The following is a 25,809-nucleotide window of genomic DNA, read 5'->3' as shown; positions in this document are numbered from 1 at the left end:
TGCACCAGCTGGGTTAACACACAGAAACCACACTTAATCCTTCACTCATATAATATTTCACATTATAAATGGGCTCCTCTTTAAACTTTTAATGTTTATATGTTTGTGTTCTCTACAGCAGTTTAGTGTTTGATTGAATGCAGCTGATAAAAGTAAAGCTGCTTGCAAATGATCAAAATAAAAGAAGAGAGTGACTCAGTTGTTTATTTGAAGCTGTCAAACAAAAGTGGCATAGATGAATTTGTCATAAAAAGGTATAACAGTGATGATGATGATGATGATGATGTTGACGATGATGATGATGATGATGATGATGATGATGATGAAGGCTGTCAGTGAGGTGTGTCATGTTGAAAGTGATGCTGGTCTATGTTGCCCTCTACTGTTCTCTGTTGTCATGGCAACACAGCTGTCCAGTTCTGGGGAGCTCATGTGCTATGTCTGCAATACAGAGTTTAAATTTCACCTTGTTGTTGATTTCATGTCTAGGATCTTGAGCTGTGTTGAAAATCACTAGAAATTTAAATCTTTTCTCAAGCAAAAGTCCAGCATTGTTTATTTTTCTTTGAATGTTGTACTGCACCTGCTTTGCCATTATGAAAATTATCTTGTTTTGAAAAGCTGAACTCAAGTATTTAACAGAACCTTGTGGTCGCCCAACAATGTCTTTCAGAACCAGATCGTAACATGCTAAGACTTGTATTATATGAGAAAGTTCCCACTGTTGGGCTGTCCAAGGATCTCCCTATGTCCTCTAAAGGCCAAGTTGTAAGTCGCCAGAGTGATTGTAACATTGACATTACATTCAAGTACGTGTATCCAGTATTGGCAACGTTTCTTGTATCCCTCTCCATGTTTGTATCAATTCTCCTGTTTCTCTTCCACTGTTCATATATGACACACACTCCGACATGAACCTGAGACTGTGCATGTGAGTCAGCTTTAATATAGCTCTATAGATCTTGGCGTCAGATGGCACAGTACTGTCATAGAGTCCACTATCTTACTTCCTTCACAGGATCCAGGTCCTGAACTGGGACATAGTCCGTGTTACTGTGTAATTTTCTATGGACTCATGTCATACCAAATCTGACCACTGAGTGTCCCCAATGAGCCTCTCTCCTCTGCGAATCACCTGTCAGGAACATCAGGAGAAGAGTTTTATTTGCTGTGGTTTGAAGTTGTTCCTACATATTACCTGTTGGTAAGCATTGTTCCAAATGTCTGTTTCCATGTTGATTTTCCAGTTTCTCAGTTTTCAATGTCTCTCTGTGGTGAAGCTGCAGACAGAAAAGTTCTTATAACTGACCTGTATACCAGTGACTATGCTATGACACAGCAGTGTGCCCTCAAACCTGCCCAGGTGTACTGTAAAAATTGAAATCAAAGTATGAAATCCTGGGGAAAAAACAGGAAATTATGTAGTTTCCACCTTTCTCAAGGCTGTCTCACAAAAAAGAATGGAAAAAAAACCCTATACATGGTAGGGGAGTGGTACAACTATTGGCAGAGAATAAGACTGAAAACAATGCATGTTAAAACGATCGAAGTGACAGAGAGGTTTAAAGACTCACCAAAAAAACTGCACAACAGTTTTTGTAATATTCTTATACACACAATAATGTGCGTGATATGGTTTTTATTTTTTTTTGTAAAGTATAATTGCCAGGTTAAAATCCTTAAAATGGCATCTTCTCCTTCTCCCTCAAACATTTCAGAATCTATGAATATGTAAATACTGTATGTTTCATTTAAAAGTTGAACTGCTGCGCACATGTCTCCTACTTCATTGTAAAGTCCATTCTCTGTATGTGCACTGGAGACACATTAAAATCAGATTTTTGATGAGCTCAGAAAAGATGTCCACTCTCAGCAGATAAATGTGAAAACAGCCCTCTAGTGTCAAACTCTGCACACACATCATTCTGCACAATGAAGCTCAAACATCCAACTGTTAGAACAAGAAGAAAAACATATTTTTGAGTGAATGGGGACTTTAATCTTTTGTTATGATGATTGCATGGTAAACAGTAGAAAAACAGTGTTCACATTACAATCTACCAGAAATGTGGGCTTTCATGTGTGATTGGCCAGCACAGAACCTGGCTGGATGATGTCATGTTGCAGCAAATATGAGCCTCGTTCAACATCACATACACACAAAAATGTTTGTGTATTTCTTTGTTTAAAGGATCTAAAAGCCTGTTTTCTCAATCAGCTTCTTACTATGACCCATTATGTCTTACATGAAAACACAATTTTCTGGTTTTATAGTTTCACATGAGAGATTTCTGTATGTGTTTTTGTCATTGTGTTTCTCACCGTTTGTGAGTGGGTGGAGCTCACCAATCAGTTACATTTGAATCAAAACATGGCAGTTGTTGGATTAATTACTGAGGCTGCCAATCAAATCTCAAACCACACCCACCCAATCCTGATTAAGCAGATTTGCTGAGTTCTCATTCTTACACTCTTAATAAATAATAACTAAGGATGTTTTTTCCAAACTTTAACTTTCAGTGTTATTAATTTAGTTATGAATATTCAATGTTATTTTTTTTAGGTATGTTTAAGTAAGATTATGAAAATCATTTGCATTAATACATGTCCGTTTTTATTTGTTTGTTTTTTTAATCAATAATATTCTGACATGACTGTATTTTGCTAGTAGAGTGAAGAAGTACACACTACACATGCAAATGTTTAATACCCTTTAATCAAAATACAGCAAATGGGATTAAACTCACTTTCATTAACACAAGACTGTACTTCCATTGGTCCTCCCATTTTCTACTAAAATTCCCAAACTTTTCAACATCACAGTTCAAACCTCAACATACAGTTGCCCTCTTCAAACAGTCTCATCTTATTTTTTTGTTTTGTTTTCCTTAGATCATCAGTAACAATTCTGATTATTACAAATCTTACAGCAGTCAGAGTGTGATGTAAGAGTATCGTAGCACTCTTTTAAACCTTTAAACTCAGAGGAATATCTTTACTCATTATGTTCCAAATGATGATGGTTGCCTTTGAGTGTTAAATTGAACATTAGCACTCAAAATGTACATGATGATTTTGAATGTACATTTAACACACAAAAGAGTGAACGTAGTGGTGATTCTCAGTTTTATGTTTCTTTTTAGGCAGCTAAAAGTGCTTGGTTAAGGTTTGGAAAAGATAATGGTCTTGGTTAAAAACTGGCTTGAGGCACTAGACAGGATGTTTACTTTTTCAATATTTGGCCAAAACCACAATCTTTCCCAATGTGTTTAAGTAGCCTAAACCCCAGGGTGCAAACTCCAGTCTGGTATCAATAGTCCCTACAACTAGTGCACGATGCAACAATATCACACTTCTCGGACTGGAAAAAATGTTGCCAATTAACATAATCTGAGAAGAAATTACATTTACTTCTCAATTTGTTTGACAAAACCATTTAGTAGTATATAAAGGATATTTTAGGAAACAGGGTTGCATATTGTCTGAAAAAAAGGTCTTTCCAAATCAGACGTTAGATTAAAATCGCAAAGCTGTTATGCCAACTCATAACTGTTGCATACCAGGCCGTGCCATTTAAATTATCAACCTATGGGGAATGCTGGTACTTAGTAGAAGAAAAACAACAAGAAGTAAAGCATACAATTTTTTATTTGTTGGCAGATTTGTATGTGCTCAGCTTGGCCTTGGGGTGATTCAGAGTCTAGTAAGGTGGAAGGAGGAACTTCCATGACTCATCCCAACCTAAAAGTGACTTGATAGTCATCTGCTTTTTCAGACCAGTAGGCTGGACCGAAAACCTCCAAGATTCTTCCCACTCTTCAAAGAACTTGTCTTGGGTTTCATCCTCTATGTTAATCTTCTTTACTGAGGCAGAGCCTTTCTTTGGACGTGGTTGAGTTTTACCCAACAAGTGGCATCCTGCCCATGTCCTCTCTGATTGTTTCTCCTTCTCGATGTTGGAGTACAAATGCCTTCTTGTGTTGGTCTTTTTTGTTATAATCACCCTAGGGTCAACAGGATTCTTAGACTTACTTTTGTCTTTGATATGTGCACTGGCCTCCTGCAGGAACTGATGGGATTTTTCCCAAAGCTTTAAGGTCATAGGGTTGTTGCTAAAGTTGGTGTTGATGTTATGTTGTATGTTCTTTCCTCTTGACCATGTGATTGCATAGTGACATGGGCTGGGAGAGGACTCCACCCAGGGTTGTTCCACATGGGGCATGGGGTTGGCGAGCCTGAATGACATTCCCCACTTAGATCCATGCTCATTGACAGTGGTATGTTGCTGAGGAGCAGTGCTGCTCTCTGATGGTCCATAATGACTTGGTTGATGGTTCAGAAGTGGCCCAGCTCTCCATGAATCACTCCACTCTTTCTCAGGGTATCTTTCCCTAAAGATCAGGTTGTCAAAAGAGCAGCTCATTTTAGCTTGGGCTCTTTGCGAGGAAATCTTCTCTCTCTGGGACTTAATTTCCATACAGTTCTCCCTAGACACCTGCTCAGTGCAGTGCTCTGTGTGGAAGGCAAACCTCCAGGCTTCCATCCACTGGGTTAGGGAGGGTTTGTCATGGTGGAACTCAGTTTCTGAGACCATCCAGGCTACCTGCCAGTCAGAAAGAGACCTAAAGTACTTCTTATGTGCCTGTGAAGCTTCAGGATGGTGCGAAGCTGCTGTTTGTGCTTTACCCTGCCCATGTTCTGATTTTTCCTGGTTTCTTGAGAACCTCCAGGATTCTCCCCAACTCTGCTCCCCCATTTGCCCATTCTGAAGGAGTTCTACAGATGCAAAGTGATTCTGGTCCCTCACCCGATCTGCTCTGATTTTGGGTGTGGTTGACCAACCCTGCTCCCAAAGTTCAGGCTCCTGATGCATGGGCTGACAGGTGAATTTCCATGAGTCTTTCCACTCTGAGGCCTCAGGCTTCATGTCTCCTCCCTTCTCTGACTCTCTAAAAGGCCTTGAAGGGTCAGGTCTCATTCTTCTCCTCTCCATCCTCATTCTATGTTTCAGTGTCTTCCAGGATTCCCTCCACTCTGGGGCATCCTGGACATTTTCCAGGTGTTTCTCATGAAGTAACTTATAGTGGGTGAATTCTCTCTTTGGGTGATAAATCACAGTATGTTTTAGTTGCTCATAGCATGGGTCTGCCTTCTCTGATGTTGAATATTGCTCTTTTAGGTTTTCCTCCACCTTCTGAGCCTCCATCTTTGATGGTAATGTCTTTAGGACTTTCTCTATTTCTTCACATGGTTTTGAGTTGTTTTTGGTCACCTGCCAAGACTCGTTCCACTCATCAAGAGCCTTAAATTCATTGCAGAGATGCAAGTACAGATCTCTGCATTTCTGCTCATGAGACACAAGCGTGACATTATGGAGATTTGACTCTTTCTGTGGGCTCCGATCATCATAGGTATCACTGTGATCTTGCCTCACAGACAGATCAGAATTCTTGTGGTTGTTGGAGACCACCATGGCTGCTCTCCATGCATTAGCCCACTCTGGACTATGATATTTTTGAACTTGTGGCGACTTGGATTTGTTGCAATCATGGTGGTTGATAAACTTCCAAGATTCTTCCCACTTTGAACTTATCTCTTTATCCTTATCCTGCTTGCTAGCAATAGACTCATTCATAAGCACATCATCTGGAACAGTAGAATGATCCTGCTGATCTGCTGGCTTGGTGGATCTCCATGACTCGCTCCACTCTGATGAGCACAAGGCTTCATTGTGGCGCTGAGTCTCCACCAAGAAGGTAAATAATCCAGATTTGAGGACATTCTCTCCATTTACAGAAGATGTATCCTCCTTCTTATTCTTTTTGTCAGGCTTTCTCCAGGACATCTGCCACTCCTCAGTGGGAAGACACAAGTCTAGCTCTTGTGATTCCACCACCCTGTAGTCAGGTTTCTTCCAGAGATGAAGGTTGTGAGGATCCACCATGTTGGGCTCATTTGGCCAAGGCTTGCCTGCCTCAGTGTAGGGCTGCTGAGTAGCAAACATCCAGCACTTGCCCCAGTTTGTTGTAGCTGTGGAGCCCTCTGCTGATGATGGCAAGGATTTGTTGTACTTCCATGACTTCCCCCACGCCATAGCAGAAGGTTGAGTCTGGGTGATGCACATGAGCAATTGTAGCCTGTTAAACTTCTTGTCCTGCCCCTTTTTGTCCTTGAAGTTGGGGACTGGAGTGGAGAAGCCTCTGCTCTGGCTTCCTGTCCTGCCCAGTGGAGCTGAACCTGCACCACGAGGAAGATCAGGAGGAATCTGTGGTTGCTTGCTCTTCAAGAGGTTGTAGTTTTCCATCTGAGTCTCAGCGGGTTTAGTTTTCCTCTCCACTTTTTTGTAGGTTCCCAGTCTGGCAGATAAACGGTCCTCCCAGTCCTGCTTAATACTGAGGAAGCAAATATATAGGAAAAATATAATGTATATATAAGGAAAAAAAATGCCATGCAGAAAATATGACTACATACAAGGACAATATGGCAAATAGAAATCTTTTAAAGATGGAATGAAACAGACACTTTAACTTCCTGGAAAACTGTAAATATTTAAAGGTGACCTAATTCTTCCAGTAATAACAACACTTCTCTCCTTAAAGGACAGGTTCACAATTTTTCAAGTCTGTCTTAAAACAATAGTCAGGTGCCCAAATGAAAATTTAAATAGGTTTCTTGCCATAATCATTCCTCCTGTTCATACTGGCCATTAAAATATCCTTTAATAATGCATTTACATCACTGAGTGATTGGGGCCAAAGTCCACAAGCCTTCTTCTGTGCAAAAATGCATTGAAAAGTTTATCTGAAGCTAACATTCAATTAGATATCTTTCAGTGTTAGTCTTTTTTGTGTCAAAGTCCCTCTTTTTGTTACTGTACTTACTGTACTTCGCAGTTCAACAGGGAAACACTGTCCGAGGAAACACAAAGAGTGAATTTGATGCTAAAAAGACTAAATGTGGCAGATATCCAGCTGATTTGACTAACTCAGACTGATTAAGCCTCATATTACCTTCAGATAAACTTTTTTTCAATACTTTACTATTATTATCATCATAGCATTTTGTACACCTTACCCATGTTATATAACCTCTGTAGCGATGACAACATTTTTTGTGACATACATAAATGACGTGGGTAGGTGTGTCACCAAGTGATACATTATAATAATCAATATGACATTAAATCAAGATAGATAATGACTATATTTACAGTACAGGCTTAAATTATACAGTATGTTAGAGTAATTCTGAATTCATACAAAAACATCTTGGATCCTATTTCATATTTGAAAATCTGCCTGCAGTATTCCATAAATCCATAAGTTTTTCTTCTATCAACATTTCCCACCCTCCTCCTTAAAAGAGGAGGGAGAAGAAAAAAAATTCCAAAACAAAATACACAGTGACAGAAAGCTTCAGATAAACTTTTAAATGCATTTTTCCACAAAATGACTGTGAGGACACACTGTGGATTTAGGCCCCCATCACTTACTTTGAAAGTAAGTGATGGGGGATCGTTTGATAGTCGGTATGGAGGAATGAATTCAGCGAGGAAACCCTCTTTCAGTGTTTATATGGGCAAATGACTGTGTTTTAAGACAGACATGAAAAACTGTGAACCTACCTCCAAGTGATTATCATCTCATCTTAAGGTCACATCACCAATGGAAAATATATTGGGTTCAGTCTTGGCTTTCATTTGTTATTATTGGTCACACCGTCATATATCATGATGTTGTGTGATGTAACAGCTGTACAGTAAAGTAGGGGTGGGAATCACAGATGAAATCACAATACAATACTATCACGATATTTTCCCATGATAACGATATCTGTAACTGAAGAAAAAAGAAAAAATATTTCAAAGAGCAGGAACTAGTCAGATAATGTACGATGTTTATTAACAGTACATTAGTTTCACAGTAAAGAAATGCCGCCAAGTATAAATATCAGAACACTGCTAACTGTAGTTTGTGCCACTCACACAGAGCTGCTGAGAGCATTAACAAGTCTGATAAGAGACAACAAAGAGACAACGTTGTGCTTCTGTGGCAGTAAACATGACACATGACCTGCAGATACCTAACTGTGTTAACTAGAGCTTTATAATATATTCAGGGCTGACGAGTGATGATGACGGTAGGCTAAACGTTGACATGATAAACAGCAGTGTCACAGCTATGTACTGACACTCCTCCACAGATACACACACCATAGAGCGTCTCATAGTATAGCTGTTAGCTGAGCTACAACAAAGGTACCACACAGAGACTTTTACAAAAGGGCCATGAATGTGCTTCTAGTGACTGTCAAAGCTCCAGCAGACTCTCTATGTTTGCAGCACAGACATGTACAGTCTGACAGCAGTTGCTCATGGCTGATTATTTTGCTTGCATTTCATCATTGTTGTCACCTATGATTGCCATCCTTCTCAGTGTCACTAGTCTGTTCAGTGCCTCCATAATGAGGTGGAAGGTAGTGGTGCGCTGGTAGTGGTAAGCCAATGTAGCTGAATCAATTCTGAGCGGTCCTGTGTTTAAAAAAATGTAGCAATACTTGGCGCCAGTATATCGATCATGTATTGCAGTGGAATATGTTGCAATATCAATTTTTTTGTGAAGTCTAAAGGTGTAAGGATAGCAGTATATCTGACTGTACTGTTAAGATTTAGACCTGTAGAGAAACTCTGTGCAGGATCAGATGATGTGACTGAGTGATGCACAGATACTCCACAGGGAAAAAATACTAGCTGCCAGCCCCTCAATAAAACTACAGTTTATATACAGGAAACAGGGACTGTTGTGCTGTTAGGTTATTGGACCATGTTGTGAAGAATGTAATACCACTACTCATGTAGATGTAATATTACCGTACTGATATTTTACTCAAGCAGATGTAAAAGTACTAGTTTAAACTTATGTAAATAAAAGTATGAACTTCTCATTTAAAATGTACCATAAAATATATGTGATTTGATATTTTCAACTTCATATCACTGAGAGGAAACTTATTTTAACTTTTTAAAATTGGCAGGGAACCTTGTATTGGCTCTCTGGTGTGCAGTAACTCCCTCCCTCAGTGTTCAGTTTCGACTGTAAAAACACTATTCGTGTCACTTTGTTCAGGTATTCATTACTCCTCCCAGTAAATCTGTTTAAGTGCCTAAAGAGCATTGACATACAATCCATTTTAGTACATGTAGCTACTGTCTGAGCTCTGGTGTCGCAGTCAGCTGCTAACCTTTAAGTGTGCTAATGGTTCAAATTTTCCTCACAGGATGCCTTAATTTTTACATTCTTTGAGTGTAAGACAGTTATTTGTTAGCAGAATAAAGCAATTGTGGAGATATTTCCATTCTTATATGATGAAGGTTAGATCAGTCAATAACCTCTTCTGTCATTTCAGAACCTGCCATTACCTTCTTGTCTAGCAGATTGTTGCCTGTATGCTGGATTTTTCCCCTTTTGACTTGGTTGCCTGTTTTGATTGCCTGCCTGTTGACTAAACTTTGCTCCTGCCTCTCAGTTGTTCATTTGAGTCTGCACCTTGCTTACCTTAATTGTTGCATGTCTACATAAATTAGGGGTGGACCAAACCCAGATCCAGCATTCAATCTGTACAGTTTATCAGTCAAGCTCACAAAGACAGTCATCAGATAGTTGAATTACTTTAATATAGATTATTAGTAGTTAGTAGTTGGTGGTTTTTACCCTTTCAAGACCAATTTAATATGTAGTGTGATAAATTGCATTAGCTTACATTTGCACACATGCAATTAAATATTTGGATTGCTTTGTATTTATCTCTGCAGGACAGGACAATATAAAGAGATCTGGGTTCATCTTTTAACACAGGTAAATATATAAATGTCAGTATCAAGTTCAGTCTAATTGGAAGTGTTAGGTCTATCATAAAAATGTACTCTGCTGCTGAAAATATTCAATCATTCTGAATCACTATATAAATAGTAGATTGAAATAAATAAAGTATGATAAAAATGTTTATGCTGCGGCATCATGTTGGTGTCAGGGTATGAGACACAGACAACATAAAAACATGATCTCTCTCCACATTTCCTGTCCTCTACTAGTACTACTGGTTACTATCCCATCAAGGCAAAATGCCAAAAAAAATCTTTATTAGAAATTAAACGCCATAAATACCATGTATTTCTTTTTATAGATTTTTTAAGGACCTATAGACAGCCTGTGAAGAGACAGACAAACAGTTTCAGTCCTTACGAGGTCAAAGCGCTCTTCTCCACTCGTTCCTGCTCCAGCTGCATCTTCTGTCCATACTCTCGTTCTCTGATCTCCCAGACGTTCTTCATGATGGAGGCATCGCAGGCGACCACCTCAGGGTTCCTGTCACTAGACATCTTCAAACTGCTTCAAACTCCCTGCAAACAGAGAGAAAAGGGTAAATAAACCTCTGAAGAATCATTGTTATATCCACATTTTTTCTCTTTTTTTTATAATAATTGTGGCATCCTGAGCCCTGCAGAGGTGGAGGTGATGTACCTTATAGTGCTGATCTTCTGTTTACTAATCTGTGCAAAGAAGCTGCAGAAAGCTCTCCTATATACTGTCACTCTGCGAGCCATTAAGCTGCTGTTAGATGTTTTAGGGGCTGTCCTGACTAAAAATAACACCCTCCAACACACACACGCAGAAGATTCACTGCCCTGATACATTCTTGGAATAATACAGTAAAATATTGCTTACACGTTGAGGCATCAGTATTGATAATGTACTTTATTGTAAGATATAGTTTATATATCAGTCACAGCGGCTGATTTTCTGCAAAAGAAATACTTTTAATACTTATATAAGTAAATTCAGCTGATAATATTTAAAATATTTACTTTACTTTTACATTGCAATATTGATTATTTTATTTTAAGTAAAACATCCAAGGATTTCTTCCACCAATGGAGACACTTTTATCATTCAGTGGGGGTTTAAAGTGGATACATGTTCCTGACAAATTATCTTTACATCATAAAAAGGTACAAATACTGTAAAAATATGACGTGAAAGCAAAAATAGCTGTAAAAGACTTAAGACTTATCACTTATGGTAAGTATAATACCTTTATCTTGATAGTGGTTCTTGAGAAAAAGGGAGCCGTCAACAAAATCATCAGAATTCATCCAAATCAGCAAGGAAATCTGATCAGCAGTTTTTTCTGAACAAAATTGGAACAGACATCTTTATTCTAGGACTTTACTGCCAGCATCACTGCACAGGTCTAAAATCAGCATCACTATGTGCCATATCATGTGTTATTTGTGGTTTAAGTTTTATGGAGCACATATCCAGCTCAAACCCTATAGCCTACACTTCCTACATGTGCAGTACCGTATGTGCAGTACATGCTTACCATACCAGTGTGTCCCACAGAATGATGTGGTAAGCCAGGGGGTTTGGTTGGGTCTTGATTGAGAAAAAAATAAATAAATTGAAAAATTGAATTCTTTTACCTACCTGGGAGGGTCTTAATCTACCTGGGTGTGCCACCCCAGTAATGCCTATTTATGGGAAATTCTGCGTACATACTGTACTGTACATACTGTACTGTACTGTACATACATGTACAGACTATACATACATGTACAGTAAGTCCTGCAGAATGGTATGCTGGGAATGTCAACCCTCCTGAAACACAGACACGCTCAGCTCTGCCAAAAATATTTACTGCAAACATGCATTTGTTTCATTAAAAGAAAATAAATTTGGAACATTCTTTTTTGGGCTGCTTATAAGCAAATGTGCACAAGTGTTTGGAAACAGACAGATGACTGTATCTGTGTTGACAGAGATTTGAATTGTCCTTTCTGGTTGTTCTGTGTGTCTCTGAGGGATCACAAAAACATTTGTTCCACCTCCTGTCATGGTGCTGTGACCCCGACCCCCTCCACCCCCAACCCCCCATTGCAAATACATAAGTACAGTTTTCAGATTCAGATTACTTTATTTATCCCGAAAGGGCAATTCAGTTTGGCAGTGTACCCAGATCATGCATAAGAAAAACAAAAAACAAACAAACAAAAAACAGACAGATCTATGCCAGAGACAGTCAGTACACAGATTCTCACAGACATGTAAATAAATGAACAATAAATGTTTTTTAAAATGTTCAAGTGGAATCAGAGAGTGTAACTTCACATTTTTTTCTAGCTCATTATGTTTGTATGCATAATATTTAAATCCACTTTTTCCAAGTTCAGTATGAACAAGAGGTACAGTTCATGTTAAAATGTCCTGTGATCTAACATTGTCAGTACTGTAGTTAAGTGTAACCAGAGAGCAGAGGTAATGAGGCACGTTTGCAGGAGGGTATTATAAATAAACAACATACAATGCGTGTGTTTGTTAAGGAGGATAATCCCCCCTTTTCATATAAAATGCAATGGGGAGTGAGGAATTTCTCACCTGTGATGAAATGCAGTGTGCACTGTGTTACACAGAGTAAAGAGGCTTTAAGGTGGGAGGAGAAGCATTGCTTTCCCAATATCACTGCCTGGATTATATTCATGGACAACATTTTTTTTTAATGAAAGAAGCAGTACATTAGATATCGCTCTGAAGTCTGAGAGAGGAGGTAGGAGTGGATAGGGGGGCATACAAGTTGCAGGACTCTGGCACCAGAGAGAGACTAGGGGTTGCATTCTGAGTGGTAAGGTTTAGGCAACAAAATCATTTTGGTTAAGGTTATACTATGCTTTAAACTTTCTTCTGTATTAAACCAAGACCATGATTTCCCTAGCTTTATCCAAATGCTGCCAGTACCTAAATATACTCAGAAAAAAGAAAGCGAGCCATGAAATGCAAAAAAGTGAGAGAATGCTGCAGGAAATCAATGCGAGGTACACAGTCACCTATCCAGCTGTTCTACACTTTACATGGAAAAGAAAAAACAAGATCTTTTGGTGACTGATGTTGCCCTCTCTGATCATTTCTGTGTTTTCTTTGAGAGTGCTATCTCCATGCACACAAATGTTCAAACAGAGGTAATCACAAAATGGTATATCACTGAAAACACCAGTGAAATATTTATTCAGGCCTTCTCTGTCAAACCCGCCCTCTATTGGGTCTCAGTCAATGAGCTTGTAGATAATTTCAGTTCTAAAATTACAAATGTTATTGATGCCATTGCACCCACTAAGGTGAAGGCTGTCTCTGGTAAGAAAAGATCTCCATGGAGAAATGCCACGTTGGTCAGAATGGAAAAAAGAGAGGAAAAGCTGAGCCCCGGTGGCGAAAAACAAATCTCCAGGTTCATTATGACATCTATAAAGAGAGACTTCACATTTATAATTTAGAAATGAGAAATGCAAGGTGGTCCTTCTTCTCTGACATCATTGCCAAAAATAATAATAATGCATGTGCCTTATTTGCAACTGTCGACAGGCTAACAAACCCTCCTGTGTCAGTAGCCCTCTATCCACCAAGGCTTGCAATGAATTTGCCTCCTTCTTCACTGACAAAATTCAGAAAATTAGACAAGCAGTCAGTGCTTCCATATCATTTGCAGGATATGCGTGGTCCCTGTGTCCACTTAAAATCAATTTGAGTAATATGACACTATTCCAATCAACCATAAAAACCTGGAGGACATTATACAATATCTGAAATCCTCCTCTTGCTGCCTTGATATTCTGCCTACAGGCTTTTTCAAAATTGTTTCAAACTGCATGGCCTCAAATCTTCTACAGATTGTCAATGCATCTCTTCACTCAGGTGTCTTCCCACAGGCCCTGAAAACTGCCGTCATCAAGCCAATCTTAAAAAAGAACAATCTAGACACATCACTAAGGTGTACACAGTGCAGGATGACCTCAGTGTATTGTACAGGTTCCACCAATAAGCACATTATTGATAAAGTAAAAACCAATTAAATGATATAACCACACAAGGCATGTGTCTGTACAGTACAAGACACATACAATCATATACAATAGAGGAGCACAGTGGATATAAGCTTTTAGCTTTAATATGTTTTTATCCTCCATTATTGAATTGTATATCAGGACTGGGTGACTTGTAGTGTTGTATGTCTTTATACTTTTATTTTTGTCAAATAAATCTATCTACAGTATCTATCTTCACTCTGCGGTCTAACTATATGTCAGTAAGCAGGCTGTGCAAGTAGTTTCTACACTGTCTTTCCCCTGTGGTAAATGAAAGAGTATTCATTGATTTTATCCAGATTTATCCAGAAACTGTAGGACCTAGTGTGAGTGCTGATGACAAATGATTGTCCTCCATGGACATGGACATAGTGTTGCCTCTCAGTAAGGAAGTTATGTATGCATCTTATGAAGTGATGATTTGAACCCATGCTACCCAGCTTCACTGTCAATAGATATGCCAGGACAGTATTAAAGGCAGTGTGAGGTTTAAGTTAATTTTGGACCCACAAACAGGACTCGGACACACGGCTTGCAGTAGTTCAAATGCAGTTTTATTAAGAAGTTGTAAAGATAGAGGTTTGGAGAGCTGAGCCAGAATAACAGTGGAGTGGAGCAGGCAGAGAGAGCTGAGCTGTCAAAGACTTCAGATGGATATGAAGATGAGGCACAGGAAAACACAGGGTAAACAGAATTCAGGCACACATGCAAAATATACTGACTAGGGGTACGTCTCAAGTCTCTTATATTATGTCTCCTCGCTCCTCACCTGAACCAGACGTTGTTCCTGATGCGCCATTTTGACAGGCATCCCAAGTCTCTTATTCTGCTCCGAGGAGGAAACATGAGAGCAGCCTTCATGGAAGTCTTTTACCAGCCGACACACCCCCTTATTGGATATCAGTTATTGATTAAACGCTGCAGCTGATCTGACTGATCTGATACATCACTGCAGTGTCATACCAAAGTGGAGACTGATTACAGATTAAATTTAAGTGTGGCCATAACATTAGTACCACATTGGCAAACTGAAGGATCTGGCAACGACCAGAGTGTAGAGCTGGGGTATATACACTGCAGGAGCTTGATGAGTAGATGGGTCGCAGGTGAGTAGGCTGATTGGCAACAAGAGTTAAACAGAGTGCCACGGCCAGACGGACACACACAGGGCTCTCCTCATTTCTCTATTTTGTGCCTCCTCGTCTCCTCTCTCCTAAGTCCTCCTGCTTGTGATCCAGAAATGGATCTCAGTGCGTCATGTTTAAGGATGTCTCAATTCCTAAAATGCATCCCGAGGAGAGAGAGGCAAGGAGAGAGGATGCTTTTTGAAGGAGCTATGAGCGAGGATGCACAGGTGTATCCTTTGCTGAAGTTTTTGCGGCACCCTGACCGTGACTTAAAAAAGAAGTGTGACACACAGCTGGAATTTACAACCATTTGTACTGTGTGCCAGTGTGTGTTGAATAAAAAATAACAATGTATGACATCTGTACATTCTTGTCACATTATGCCATGCTGTGATTTGAATTAAAAGTAAATATATAAGTTGTCATGATAACTGTTATGCTAATTTGACAGAGATCATGATATACAGCGGTAGGGTATAACAAAACAATGGACAGACAATGCATGCATATTTAATTGACATGATGGCTCTGAAGCGAGGATGTCACATTTACTTAAATGCCTGTTGCCTCGACTCCTCTCTCCTCATGTCTCGTCCTTGCCTGCTCCACTGGCATCTCAGGTGGGAGGGACTAAGACGCAAGGAGAGGAGGCAAGGAAAGGAATTGAGGATGTACAAACTGAGAAATGAGAAGAGGGGACAGACAGAGAGAGAACAAACAGGGGACCAACAAGAAACACAAGGTAGGGGTAAACAGTAGAAAGACTAGGAATGAGGGAGAGGCACAGCTGGACCATGACAGGAAGATGAGAAATCAGCAAACAATATGCGCACATAAGATGATGGGGTTTGCAGGTGTTTGTAAACTTGGTTCAGAGGTGTTACTGTTGCATCTTCCTCACCCCTCTTTTCTCTATATGCAAATTGTAAAGCATCCATGTGACCGCTGGTTTCAGCCTTTTAAGTGAGATGAAACAATTCAATCAAGACATTTCACTGAAGTTAAAGCTTACGGTCTAAAATCATTTAATTCAGAGGGATTTGTCTTTTTAGGTAGTGGTATTACTTTAGACATTTTCCATGACCTTGGAATTATTTATGAGTCCAGTGATGCTGTAAAGAGTTTACTGAATATAGGACCTCACTGCTCACAACACTTCTGTAGCATATTCCTATCCATTTCATCAGGACTGGTGGATTTCCTAATATTTATCTGGGAGAGGGTGCACCACGCTTCCTCCAGTGTTATATGTATTAGTGTGCCACCCTCTCTGCAGTCCCCATGGGCTTGAATTGGGATGGTCTATCAGTCTCATAATGTGCAAAATCACATTATCTACACAGAAGTTAATATAGGATGTGACCACCTCTGTATATTCTTCTATACTTGGGCATTCAAACACCTCCCAGTATTTACATTCAAAGCAACCTTTTAAAGTCATTAGACTGTCCTCATCCCACACTTTCACTGATCTTGATTTGGTTTTTCAGTTTTTAATTTTTGTCTGTGGGATGGTAGTAAAAACACATAGATCAATAGTTTTTGATCCTCTAATATAACATTTGACATATTGCTGATAGTGTGGCAGCACCAATGCTAATGAACAAACATTAAAGTCACCCAATATTATTTTTGTTGCATCTGAGATAGCTTCCAGATCCTGGATATGTTGATAAATAGTCTCTGTGGCCACATTATCATTTGCGTCTGGGGGGATATAAATCAGGGTCACTAAAAGTCTGTCATTGCAGAGCAGCGTCACACTGAACGATCTGAGCTTTTTGAGGACATGTCTGAGGTCAGTAACATCAGTCCGATCAGTAAACACATTATTTAGATATTATTTATTTAGTTAGTTTAACACTCAAAAACTCAGCTGATTAGCTTAGTCATGATCTATCCCAGATAGCATACGCAAGTGGGCCACTTCAGGCAATGATGTGGCACTGCTGGCCTTCTTCTGGCCCGGACAAGATGGATGTGAGCCTGAAATGGCCCACATGTAAAATAGCAAATATGGCCCAAATATCCCAAATGTGGGCCTTTTGTGGTAAAGATGCAGCGCTCTCAGGTATGTGTATTCTGGATGTGAGCCAGTTCTGGTTTATCTAGTTTGTTCTTGGTTAACATATGACTTGCTTGTGGCCCAGATCTGGGAAACAGGAGCGGACCACCCAAATGCCATCATTCCACCCGGTATGTGGGTCAGATGAAAGTGCCAAAAGTGTCAGGTGTACGCCGGATCTGGGCCACAGCAATTTTGCTATCTGGGATGCCACACCCACTTAAAAGAGCACAGAGAAAAAGAGACATAGAGATATCTGTTATATGAAATAATACATTTGTTTTGACTCATAGTAAGAAGCTGATTGTGTAAATACATTTTCAGGGCCTTTAAAAAAACTCATATCTGGTTATCATACCTGGTTTTCACCTGACAACAGCACATTCTGTGTATGGTGCAACAGTTTGTTCTGATGACTCACAGTGATGTCACTGGAGGGACATTTGGACATTTTTGTTGGAAATTAACCCAGCTGACCCTGATAAATAATATTAGTAGGTTACCACCATCTTATATAAGCCACTGTACTGTACATGATAGATCTCACTGTTTTCTCTGTAAAATAATATCACAATAAGTTCAACCTAAAGTAAAACCCAAATAAAGTTTCTTAATAAGGTATTGCATTTTAATGCTGTCATTTTTCCTGCAAGGACGGTCTCTGAAATTCAGATTAAATAAGGCTGCATTTCTCTGACTGCCCTTGCTAGCTTGATCTGATATATTTGGTCTACAAATGTATCCTTCACAGGATCCAGGCTGTGAGCTAGGACATAGTCTGTGTTTACTGTGCAATTTTCTATGGACTCATGTCATACCAAACATGGCCACTGGGTGTCCCCAGTGAGCCTCCCTCCTCTGTGAATCGCCTGCCAGAAACATCAGGAGGAGAGTTTTATTTGCTGGAGTTTGAAGTTGTTCCTACCTATTACCTGTTGTGAAGCATTATTCCAAACGTCTGTTTTGATGTAGATTTTCTCAGTTTATTGGTTTTCACAGTCTCTCTGCAGTGAAGCTGTGGACCAGTCTCTTTAATCTGTGTACAAATAATACAACCATACAAGTGTACAACCATAAAGTAAAATCATTTGCAGTAATGTAGTAGTCTGCTTTTTTTATTTTAATCCATAATATTCTGACATGACTGTATTTTGCTGATACAGTGAAGAAGTACACACTACACATGCAAATGTTTAATACCCTTTAATCAAAACAGATCAAATGGGATTACACCCACTTTCATTAACACAAGACTGTACTTCCATTTGTTCTCCCATTTTCTACTAAAATTCCCAAAATTTTCAACATCACAGTTCAAACCTCAACATACAGTTGCCCTCTTTAAACAGTCTTATCAACATAACAATTGTGATTATTACATAAACAGCAACTATTAGGTTTAAATCTTACAGCAATTAGAGTGTGTTGTAAGAGTACCGTAGCATTCTTGACTTTAAACCTTTGAACTGACAGGAATATATTTACTCATTATGTTCCCAATGATGATGGTTGCCTTTGAGTGTTAAATTGAACATTAGTATTCAAGATGTACAGGATGATTTTATATGTACATTTAACACACAAAAGAGTAAACATAGTGGTGATTCTCACTTTTATGTTTCTTTTTAGGGAACTTAAAGTGCGTGTATAAGGTTTGGTGATCTTGGTTAAATAGTAACTTAAAGCACTAGACAGGACGTGTTTACTTTTTCAATATTTGGCCAAATCCACAGTCTTTAACAATGTGTTTCAGTAGCCTTAACCCCAGGGTTCAAACCCCAGTCTGGTATCAAAAGTCCCTACAACTAGTGTATGATGCAACAATATCACACTTCTCAGACTGGAAAAAATGTTGCCAATTAACATAATCTGAGCAGAAAGTACATTTCCTTCTCAATTTATTTGGCAAAACCATTTAGTATATAAAGGATTTTTTTTCAGAAACAATGTTGCATATTGTCTGAAAGAGGGTCTTTCCAAATCTGATGTTAGCTTATAATCGCAAAGCTGTTTTGCCCCATAACTGTTGCATACCAGGCCATTCCATTTAATTTATCAACCTATGGGGATCGCTGATACTTAATAGAAGAAAAACAACAAGTAAAGCATTCAGTTTTTTTTTTGTTGGCAGATTTGTATGTGCCCAGTTTTAATCCTTGTATGTGATATTTGTATTATGAAAATAATATTCTGTTGGATTTGACTGAGCTAAAACTTGAGTGAGACATTACTTTTATTTGGCCTTGGGGTGATTCAGAGTCTAGTAAGGTGGAAGGAGGAACTTCCATGACTCATCCCAACCTAAAAGTGACTTGAAAGTCATCTGCTTTTTCAGACCAGTAGGCTGGTCCAAGAGCCTCCAAGATTCTGCCCATTCTTCCAAGAACTTTTGTTTGGCTTCATCCACCGGCTTAATCTTCTTTACTGAGGCAGAGCTTCTCTTGGGACGTGGTTGAGTTTTACCTAACAAGTGGCATCCTGTCCACTTTCTCTCTGATTGTTTCTCCTTCTCGATGTTGGAGTACAAATGCCTTCTTGTGTTGGTCTTTTTTGTTATAATCACCCTAGGGTCAACAGGATTCTTAGACTTACTTTTGTCTTTGATATGTGCACTGGCCTCCTGCAGGAACTGATGGGATTTTTCCCAAAGCTTTGATGTCATAGGGTTGTTGCTAAAGCTGGTGTTGATGTTATGTTGTATGTTCTTTCCTCTTGACCATATGATTGCATAGTGACATGGGCTGGGAGAGGACTCCACCCAGGGTTGTTCCACATGGGGCATGGGGTTGGCGAGCCTGAATGACATTCCCCACTTAAATCCATGCTCATTGACAGTGGTATGTTGCTGAGGAGCAGTGCTGCTCTCTGACGGTCCGTAATGACTTGGTTGATGGTTCAGAAGTGGCCCAGCTCTCCATGAATCACTCCACTCTTTCTCAGGGTATCTTTCCCTGAAGATCAGGTTGTCAAAAGAGTGACTCATTTTAGCTTTGGCTCTTTGCGAGGAAATCCTAGACACGTGCTCAGTGCAGTGCTCTGTGTGGAAGGCAAACCTCCAGGCTTCCATCCACTGGGTTAGGGAGGGTTTGTCATGGTGGAACTCAGTTTCTGAGACCATCCAGGCTACCTGCCAGTCAGAAAGAGACCTTAAGTACTTCTTATGTGCCCATGAAGCTTCAGGATGGTGCGAAGCTGCTGTTTGTGCTTTACCCTGCCCATGTTCTGATTTTTCTTGGTTTCTTGAGAACCTCCAGGATTCTCCCCAACTCTGCTCCCCCGTTTGCCCATTCTGAAGGAGTTCTACAGATGCAAAGTGATTCTGGTCCCTCACCCGATCTGCTCTGATTTTGGGTGTGGTTGACCAACCCTGCTCCCAAAGTTCAGGCTCCTGATGCATGGGCTGGCAGGTGAATTTCCATGAGTCTTTCCACTCTGAGGCCTCAGGCTTCATGTCTCCTCCCTTCTCTGACTCTCTAAAAGGCCTTGAAGGGTCAGGTCTCATTCTTCTCCTCTCCATCCTCATTCTATGTTTCAGTGTCTTCCAGGATTCCCTCCACTCTGGGGCATCCTGGACATTTTCCAGGTGTTTCTCATGAAGTAACTTATAGTGGGTGAATTCTCTCTTTGGGTGATAAATCACAGTATGTTTTAGTTGCTCATAGCATGGGTCTGCCTTCTCTGATGTTGAATATTGCTCTTTTAGGTTTTCCTCCACCTTCTGAGCCTCCATCTTTGATGGTAATGTCTTTAGGACTTTCTCTATTTCTTCACATGGTTTTGAGTTGTTTTTGGTCACCTGCCAAGACTCATTCCACTCATCAAGAGCCTCAAATTCATTGCAGAGATGCAAGTACAGATCTCTGCATTTCTGCTCATGAGACACAAGCGTGACATTATGGAGATTTGACTCTTTCTGTGGGCTCCGATCATCATGGGTATCACTGTGATCTTGCCTCATAGACAGATCAGAATTCTTGTGGTTGTTGGAGACCACCATGGCTGCTCTCCATGCATTGGCCCACTCTGGACTATGATATTTTTGTGACGACTTAGATTTGTTGCAATCATGGTGGTTGATAAACTTCCAAGATTCTTCCCACTTTGAACTTATCTCTTTATCCTTATCCTGCTTTTTAGCAATAGACTCATTCATAAGCACATCATCTGGAACAGTAGAATGATCCTGCTGATCTGCTGGTTTGGTGGATCTCCATGACTCGCTCCACTCTGATGAGCACAAGGCTTCATTGTGGCGCTGAGTCTCCACCAAGAAGGTAAATAATCCAGATTTGAGGACATTTTCTCCATTTACAGAAGATGTGTCTTCCTTCTTATTCTTTTTGTCAGGCTTTCTCCAGGACATCTGCCACTCCTCAGTGGAAAGACACAAGTCTAGCTCTTGTGATTCCACCACCCTGTAGTCAGGTTTCTTCCAGAGATGAAGGTTATGAGGATCCATCGTGTTGGGCCCATTTGGCCAAGGCTTGCCTGCTTCAGTGTAGGGCTGCTGAGTAGCAAACATCCAGCACTGGCCCCAGTTTGTTGTAGCTGTGGAGCCCTCTGCTGGTATTGGCAGGGATTTGTTGTACTGCCATGACTTCCCCCACAGCATAGCAGAAGGTTGAGTCTGGGTGATAAACATGAGAGACTGTAGCCTGTTAAACATCTTGTCCTGCCCCTTTTGTCCTTGTCCTCTGCTCTGGCTTCCTGGTCTGCCCAGTGGAGCTGAACCTACACCACGAGGAAGAGCAGGAGGAATCTGAGGTTGCTTGCCCTTCCAGAAGTTGTTGTCCATCTGAGTCTCAGCAGGTTTAGGTTTCCTCTCCTTTCTTTTGTAGGGTCCCAATTTGGCAGATGCGCGGTTTGCCCAGTCCTGGTTAATACTGTGAAAACACATATATAGGAAAAATATAACATATATAAGAAAAAATGCCCTGCAGAAAATATGACTACATAGGACAATATGCCAAACATGAATCTCGTAAAGATGGAATGGAATTAACTTCCTGGAAAACTGTAAATCTTGAAAAGTGACCTAATTCTTGCAGTAGTAACAGCATTTCTCTCCTTAAAGGAAGGGCTCGCAATTTTTAAGTCTGTTTTAAAACAATATTCAGGTGTCCAAATGAAAATTTAAATGGGTTTCTTGCCATAATCATCCCCCCTGTTCATACTGGCCACTAAAATATCCCTTCATAATGCACTCACAATGTGAGTGATGGGGGCCAAAATCCACAAGCCTCCTTCTGTGCAAAATGTATTTAAAGGTTAACTAGAAGCTAATATGAAGCTTGTGCCATCCAGGTTTGTATAATCAAGTAGATATCTTTCAACGTTACAGTGTTGTTAGTGCTAAAGTCCTTCTTTTTGTTACTATACTTCCACCACAGCTCAACAGAGAAATACTGACCGAGGAAATAGGGAATTAGGGAAATAGGAAAGAGGGAATTTGATGATAAAAAGACTGTAAATGTGATAGATATCTGCTTGATATGGCTAACTCAGACTACTAAAGCCTCATATAAGATTCAGATAAGCTTCTAAATGCATTTTTGCACAAAATGACCCCCATCAAAGTACATTGGGACCTTTTAATAGCCAGTATGAACAGGAGGAATAATTACAGCAAGGAAACCCTTTTTCAGTGTTCATATGGGCACCTGATTGTTGTTTTAAGACAGACTTGAAAAAGTGTTAATCTATCCTTCAAGTGATTATCATCACACCTTAAGGTCATGCCACTCACAGAAAAATATATCAGGGTTAGTCTGGGCTTTCAGTGGCTATTATTGGTCACACCATCATTAATCTCTATTAACAGGTATCTGTATATGAATACAGAATCTGTATGCAAGGGACAAGATTTTGATATCGGAGGAGTTCTGTTTTTGTTTTTTACAAGTAAACAGTCTGTGAGGGGAGCAAAAGAGGCAGAACAAAAAATTGGCCAAAATCTTGTCTGGACCTAAAACACCTACAATAAGTATCAATGTTTGTGTATTGTGTGGAGAAACGTTCGACTCCTGTAATAAAAGAAATAAAGTCGGATTAAGTTTTGATTTAGTGACAAGGTTCTTGCATCTCCAGTTGCTAATCGGACTGTAAATAATGATCAGCGCATGGAAGCGGAAGTCTTTGTGTAAATGTGACCAGAAATAATGTACGGGGATATATTCTATTATTTTGTGCTATCCCTCAGAGTAGATGATGCCAATATAAAAAACTACAAGAGCACTAACCTACCAGTACCTACACAGTAGTAAAGTGCGCTGTGTATTACTCCACCAAGTAAAAGATCTGGTATTATGGCTGATGTTCAGCCCAGTCAGTCCAGCAGTCCAGTACACTTGGCCTAGTTACTGGTGACAAGCCTGGGAGCAGTAGTGTCAGCAAGGTGCTCTTGCATCACTGACCTTGCCAAGTCATGCAGCATGCAGTTTCAATTTTGTGGAAAGTAAGAAAGTAGGATGTTTTTTTGTTTTGTTTTGTTTTTATGTAAAATGATTTTCAAGCATACAAGGGCATAGCGCTCTATTTGAAAGTATAAACTCAAGTCACATTAGCTGATAATCTCTCATAATATACAATTATGTGGTTAAAGTAGGTTAAAAAAGTATCAGCTGTTTTCTTTGTCTTGTCTTACCAGAAAATAGAATATTACAGGAAGACTATTGACCCATGTGATGTAGCATATGAATTGTTTGCAGCTACTCCAATTTGAATAGCCACACAAAACTGAAACTGTGTGATAATGTACAATTTATACCAATTTTATAAAAAAAAAAAATGTTCATATTAAATGCACAATGTAATTTCTGCTGCTAGGGGTCACTCAATCAAAACAATATTGTTATTCATTGTTATCAACCAGGAGTACTTCAGTGTTCATCATTCAGGATGTTTTTACTGGGAGCCAAATTATCCACAGAGGTGTCCTCTCCAGAACAAACGGAACTTGTGATTAAAACGCGTAGAAAACACTGAATAAAGCAGTTTCACATAAAAAAATAGTGTTTCCCTGACACTGTTTGGTGAGCACAGGGTGTCTGGGAGGGGCTGCTAGCCGAGCTGCTGCTAACGTTTGCTCAGCTTGTTTCTCCAATGACTAAAATCCCTCATCAAGTTAAAAGATATAGTTAAAATGACCAAGATCTAAAAAATGTGGCTTAAAACTGAATAAAAGTCAATTCATGGCAGTTTCAGGTGGACAACCACAACACCGACATATCATCTAGTATGCGTACTCTTTGGTAGATGCCATTGTGGCAAACAGCCACAACACCAAAGTATTATGTATACTTGTGTACTCTTTGGTAGACGCCATTGTGGCGGAAAACCACAAGGTTGACATATTATCTTGTGCGCGTATACTTTTTGGTAGAGGGGTATGACGCCATTGACAGGTGACCAAATGAAACAGATCGATACCTTGATTAAATTACAGATTTCTCTGGGTTTGAAAACTTTTGGAAACATTTGGGATAATGTAATTACACAACTCAACAAAATATATAACATAGGTATAGTCATTTTTAGACATTTTAATGCGGAATAGTTACATATTATGGCTTTAAAACAGTGGAATAAAATTAACTTGTAATGTCAGTAATGCTAACATGCTATTTGTATATCACAATGCTACAAGAATGAGAATCATGGAGAATCTATGAGGGGCCATTAGGGACATTATTCAGGATTACCATGCATATACATGTACTTTTCCTTTCACATACACATATGAAACCAAACTCATTCATATACTACATATAGATACTGAAATATATATCATACTGAAAACCACACACACAAGATTTCAATATTTCACATACAAGTGAAATGCTTTTACATACACAACTGAAATGCTCTCATGAAAACTACCGAAAAGCTTTCACATATACCAGTAAAATGTGCTCATATACAGTTAAAATGCTCTCATATAGTATTGTGAAAACCTTTTATATAAACTACTGAAAAGTGTTCACAGTTACTATTGAAAAAATAATTTTGTATGATGGCATTTCAGTATGTTGTATGAGAGGATTACAATATGTTGTATGAGAGGATTGCAGTATGTTGTATGAAAGGATTTCAGTTGAAACAGAAAGCATTTCAGTTGAACCGGAAGGCATTTCTGTTGAACAGGGTTCACAGTTTTCAGTATAGTATGTGAATGAATGTTTCAACTAATGTCCCTGATTGCCCCTCATAGAAATCTCTAAGTAACCACTCAAATCTCATACTGGCAGAGAAGGTAAGGTAAGTACATAGTATGGAGTATCAAGGTAAGTGAGCTACGTCAAATCAAAACATGATATATCCCATATGAAAGAACTCTATGCACAAAGACTGAATTGCAATACACCATGTTTAGTAGTTGCTCACAAAGTTTTACATGATAAAAAATGCAATTTCAGCTCTTCGACTCATTCAGGACAATCTGTAATATTCAGTAATATCTCTTGACTTGTCACTTTCTAATTGATAGTGGGCTAATCAGTTGCACAGGTTTGGGGTCCATTTATCCAGCCCAACAGAAATAGGCTGGAAATGTCGCCGTAAGTATAAGTCTAATCATATCACTTGAATCAAAAGTAAGTTATTATTAGGATACTGTATTCAAATGCCTGCCTTTTTTAATCTAAAAGGTTTAGAATTGCTGTATATTGATCCAACCATTACATTGTTGCTTGAAATAAATGTCTTTA

The 25,809-nt window shown here is 39.4% G+C and overlaps 1 protein-coding gene and 1 long non-coding RNA gene across 6 annotated transcripts in view; one reads left to right on the top strand and one right to left on the bottom strand.

Annotated features, from left to right (window-relative positions):
- The first annotated feature begins 1,130 nt into the window (after positions 1 to 1,130).
- LOC122968766 lies at positions 1,131 to 10,254 on the top strand. Its single transcript, XR_006398882.1, has 3 exons — positions 1,131 to 1,204; positions 9,812 to 9,854; positions 10,183 to 10,254. It is a non-coding gene; the product is annotated as an uncharacterized LOC122968766 (long non-coding RNA).
- LOC122968765 overlaps positions 2,699 to 25,809 on the bottom strand; it is a 29,507-nt gene continuing 6,396 nt past the window's right edge. For 2 of the 5 annotated variants that reach the window (XM_044334227.1, XM_044334232.1), the window contains one exon: positions 18,293 to 21,987. In XM_044334227.1, coding sequence (XP_044190162.1) covers positions 19,365 to 21,987 — 2,623 coding nt within the window. In that variant the 3' untranslated portion in view covers positions 18,293 to 19,364. Of the gene's footprint in view, positions 4,451 to 4,486; positions 5,471 to 18,178; positions 21,988 to 25,809 lie in introns of those variants that run through there. The other 3 variants (XM_044334230.1, XM_044334231.1, XM_044334229.1) reach the window with 3 other exon arrangements.

Source organism: Thunnus albacares, chromosome 18 (genome assembly GCF_914725855.1).
Source record: "Thunnus albacares chromosome 18, fThuAlb1.1, whole genome shotgun sequence".
NCBI classification, from domain to species: Eukaryota; Metazoa; Chordata; class Actinopteri; order Scombriformes; family Scombridae; genus Thunnus; species Thunnus albacares.
This window is presented reverse-complemented; position numbering and strand designations above follow the sequence as displayed.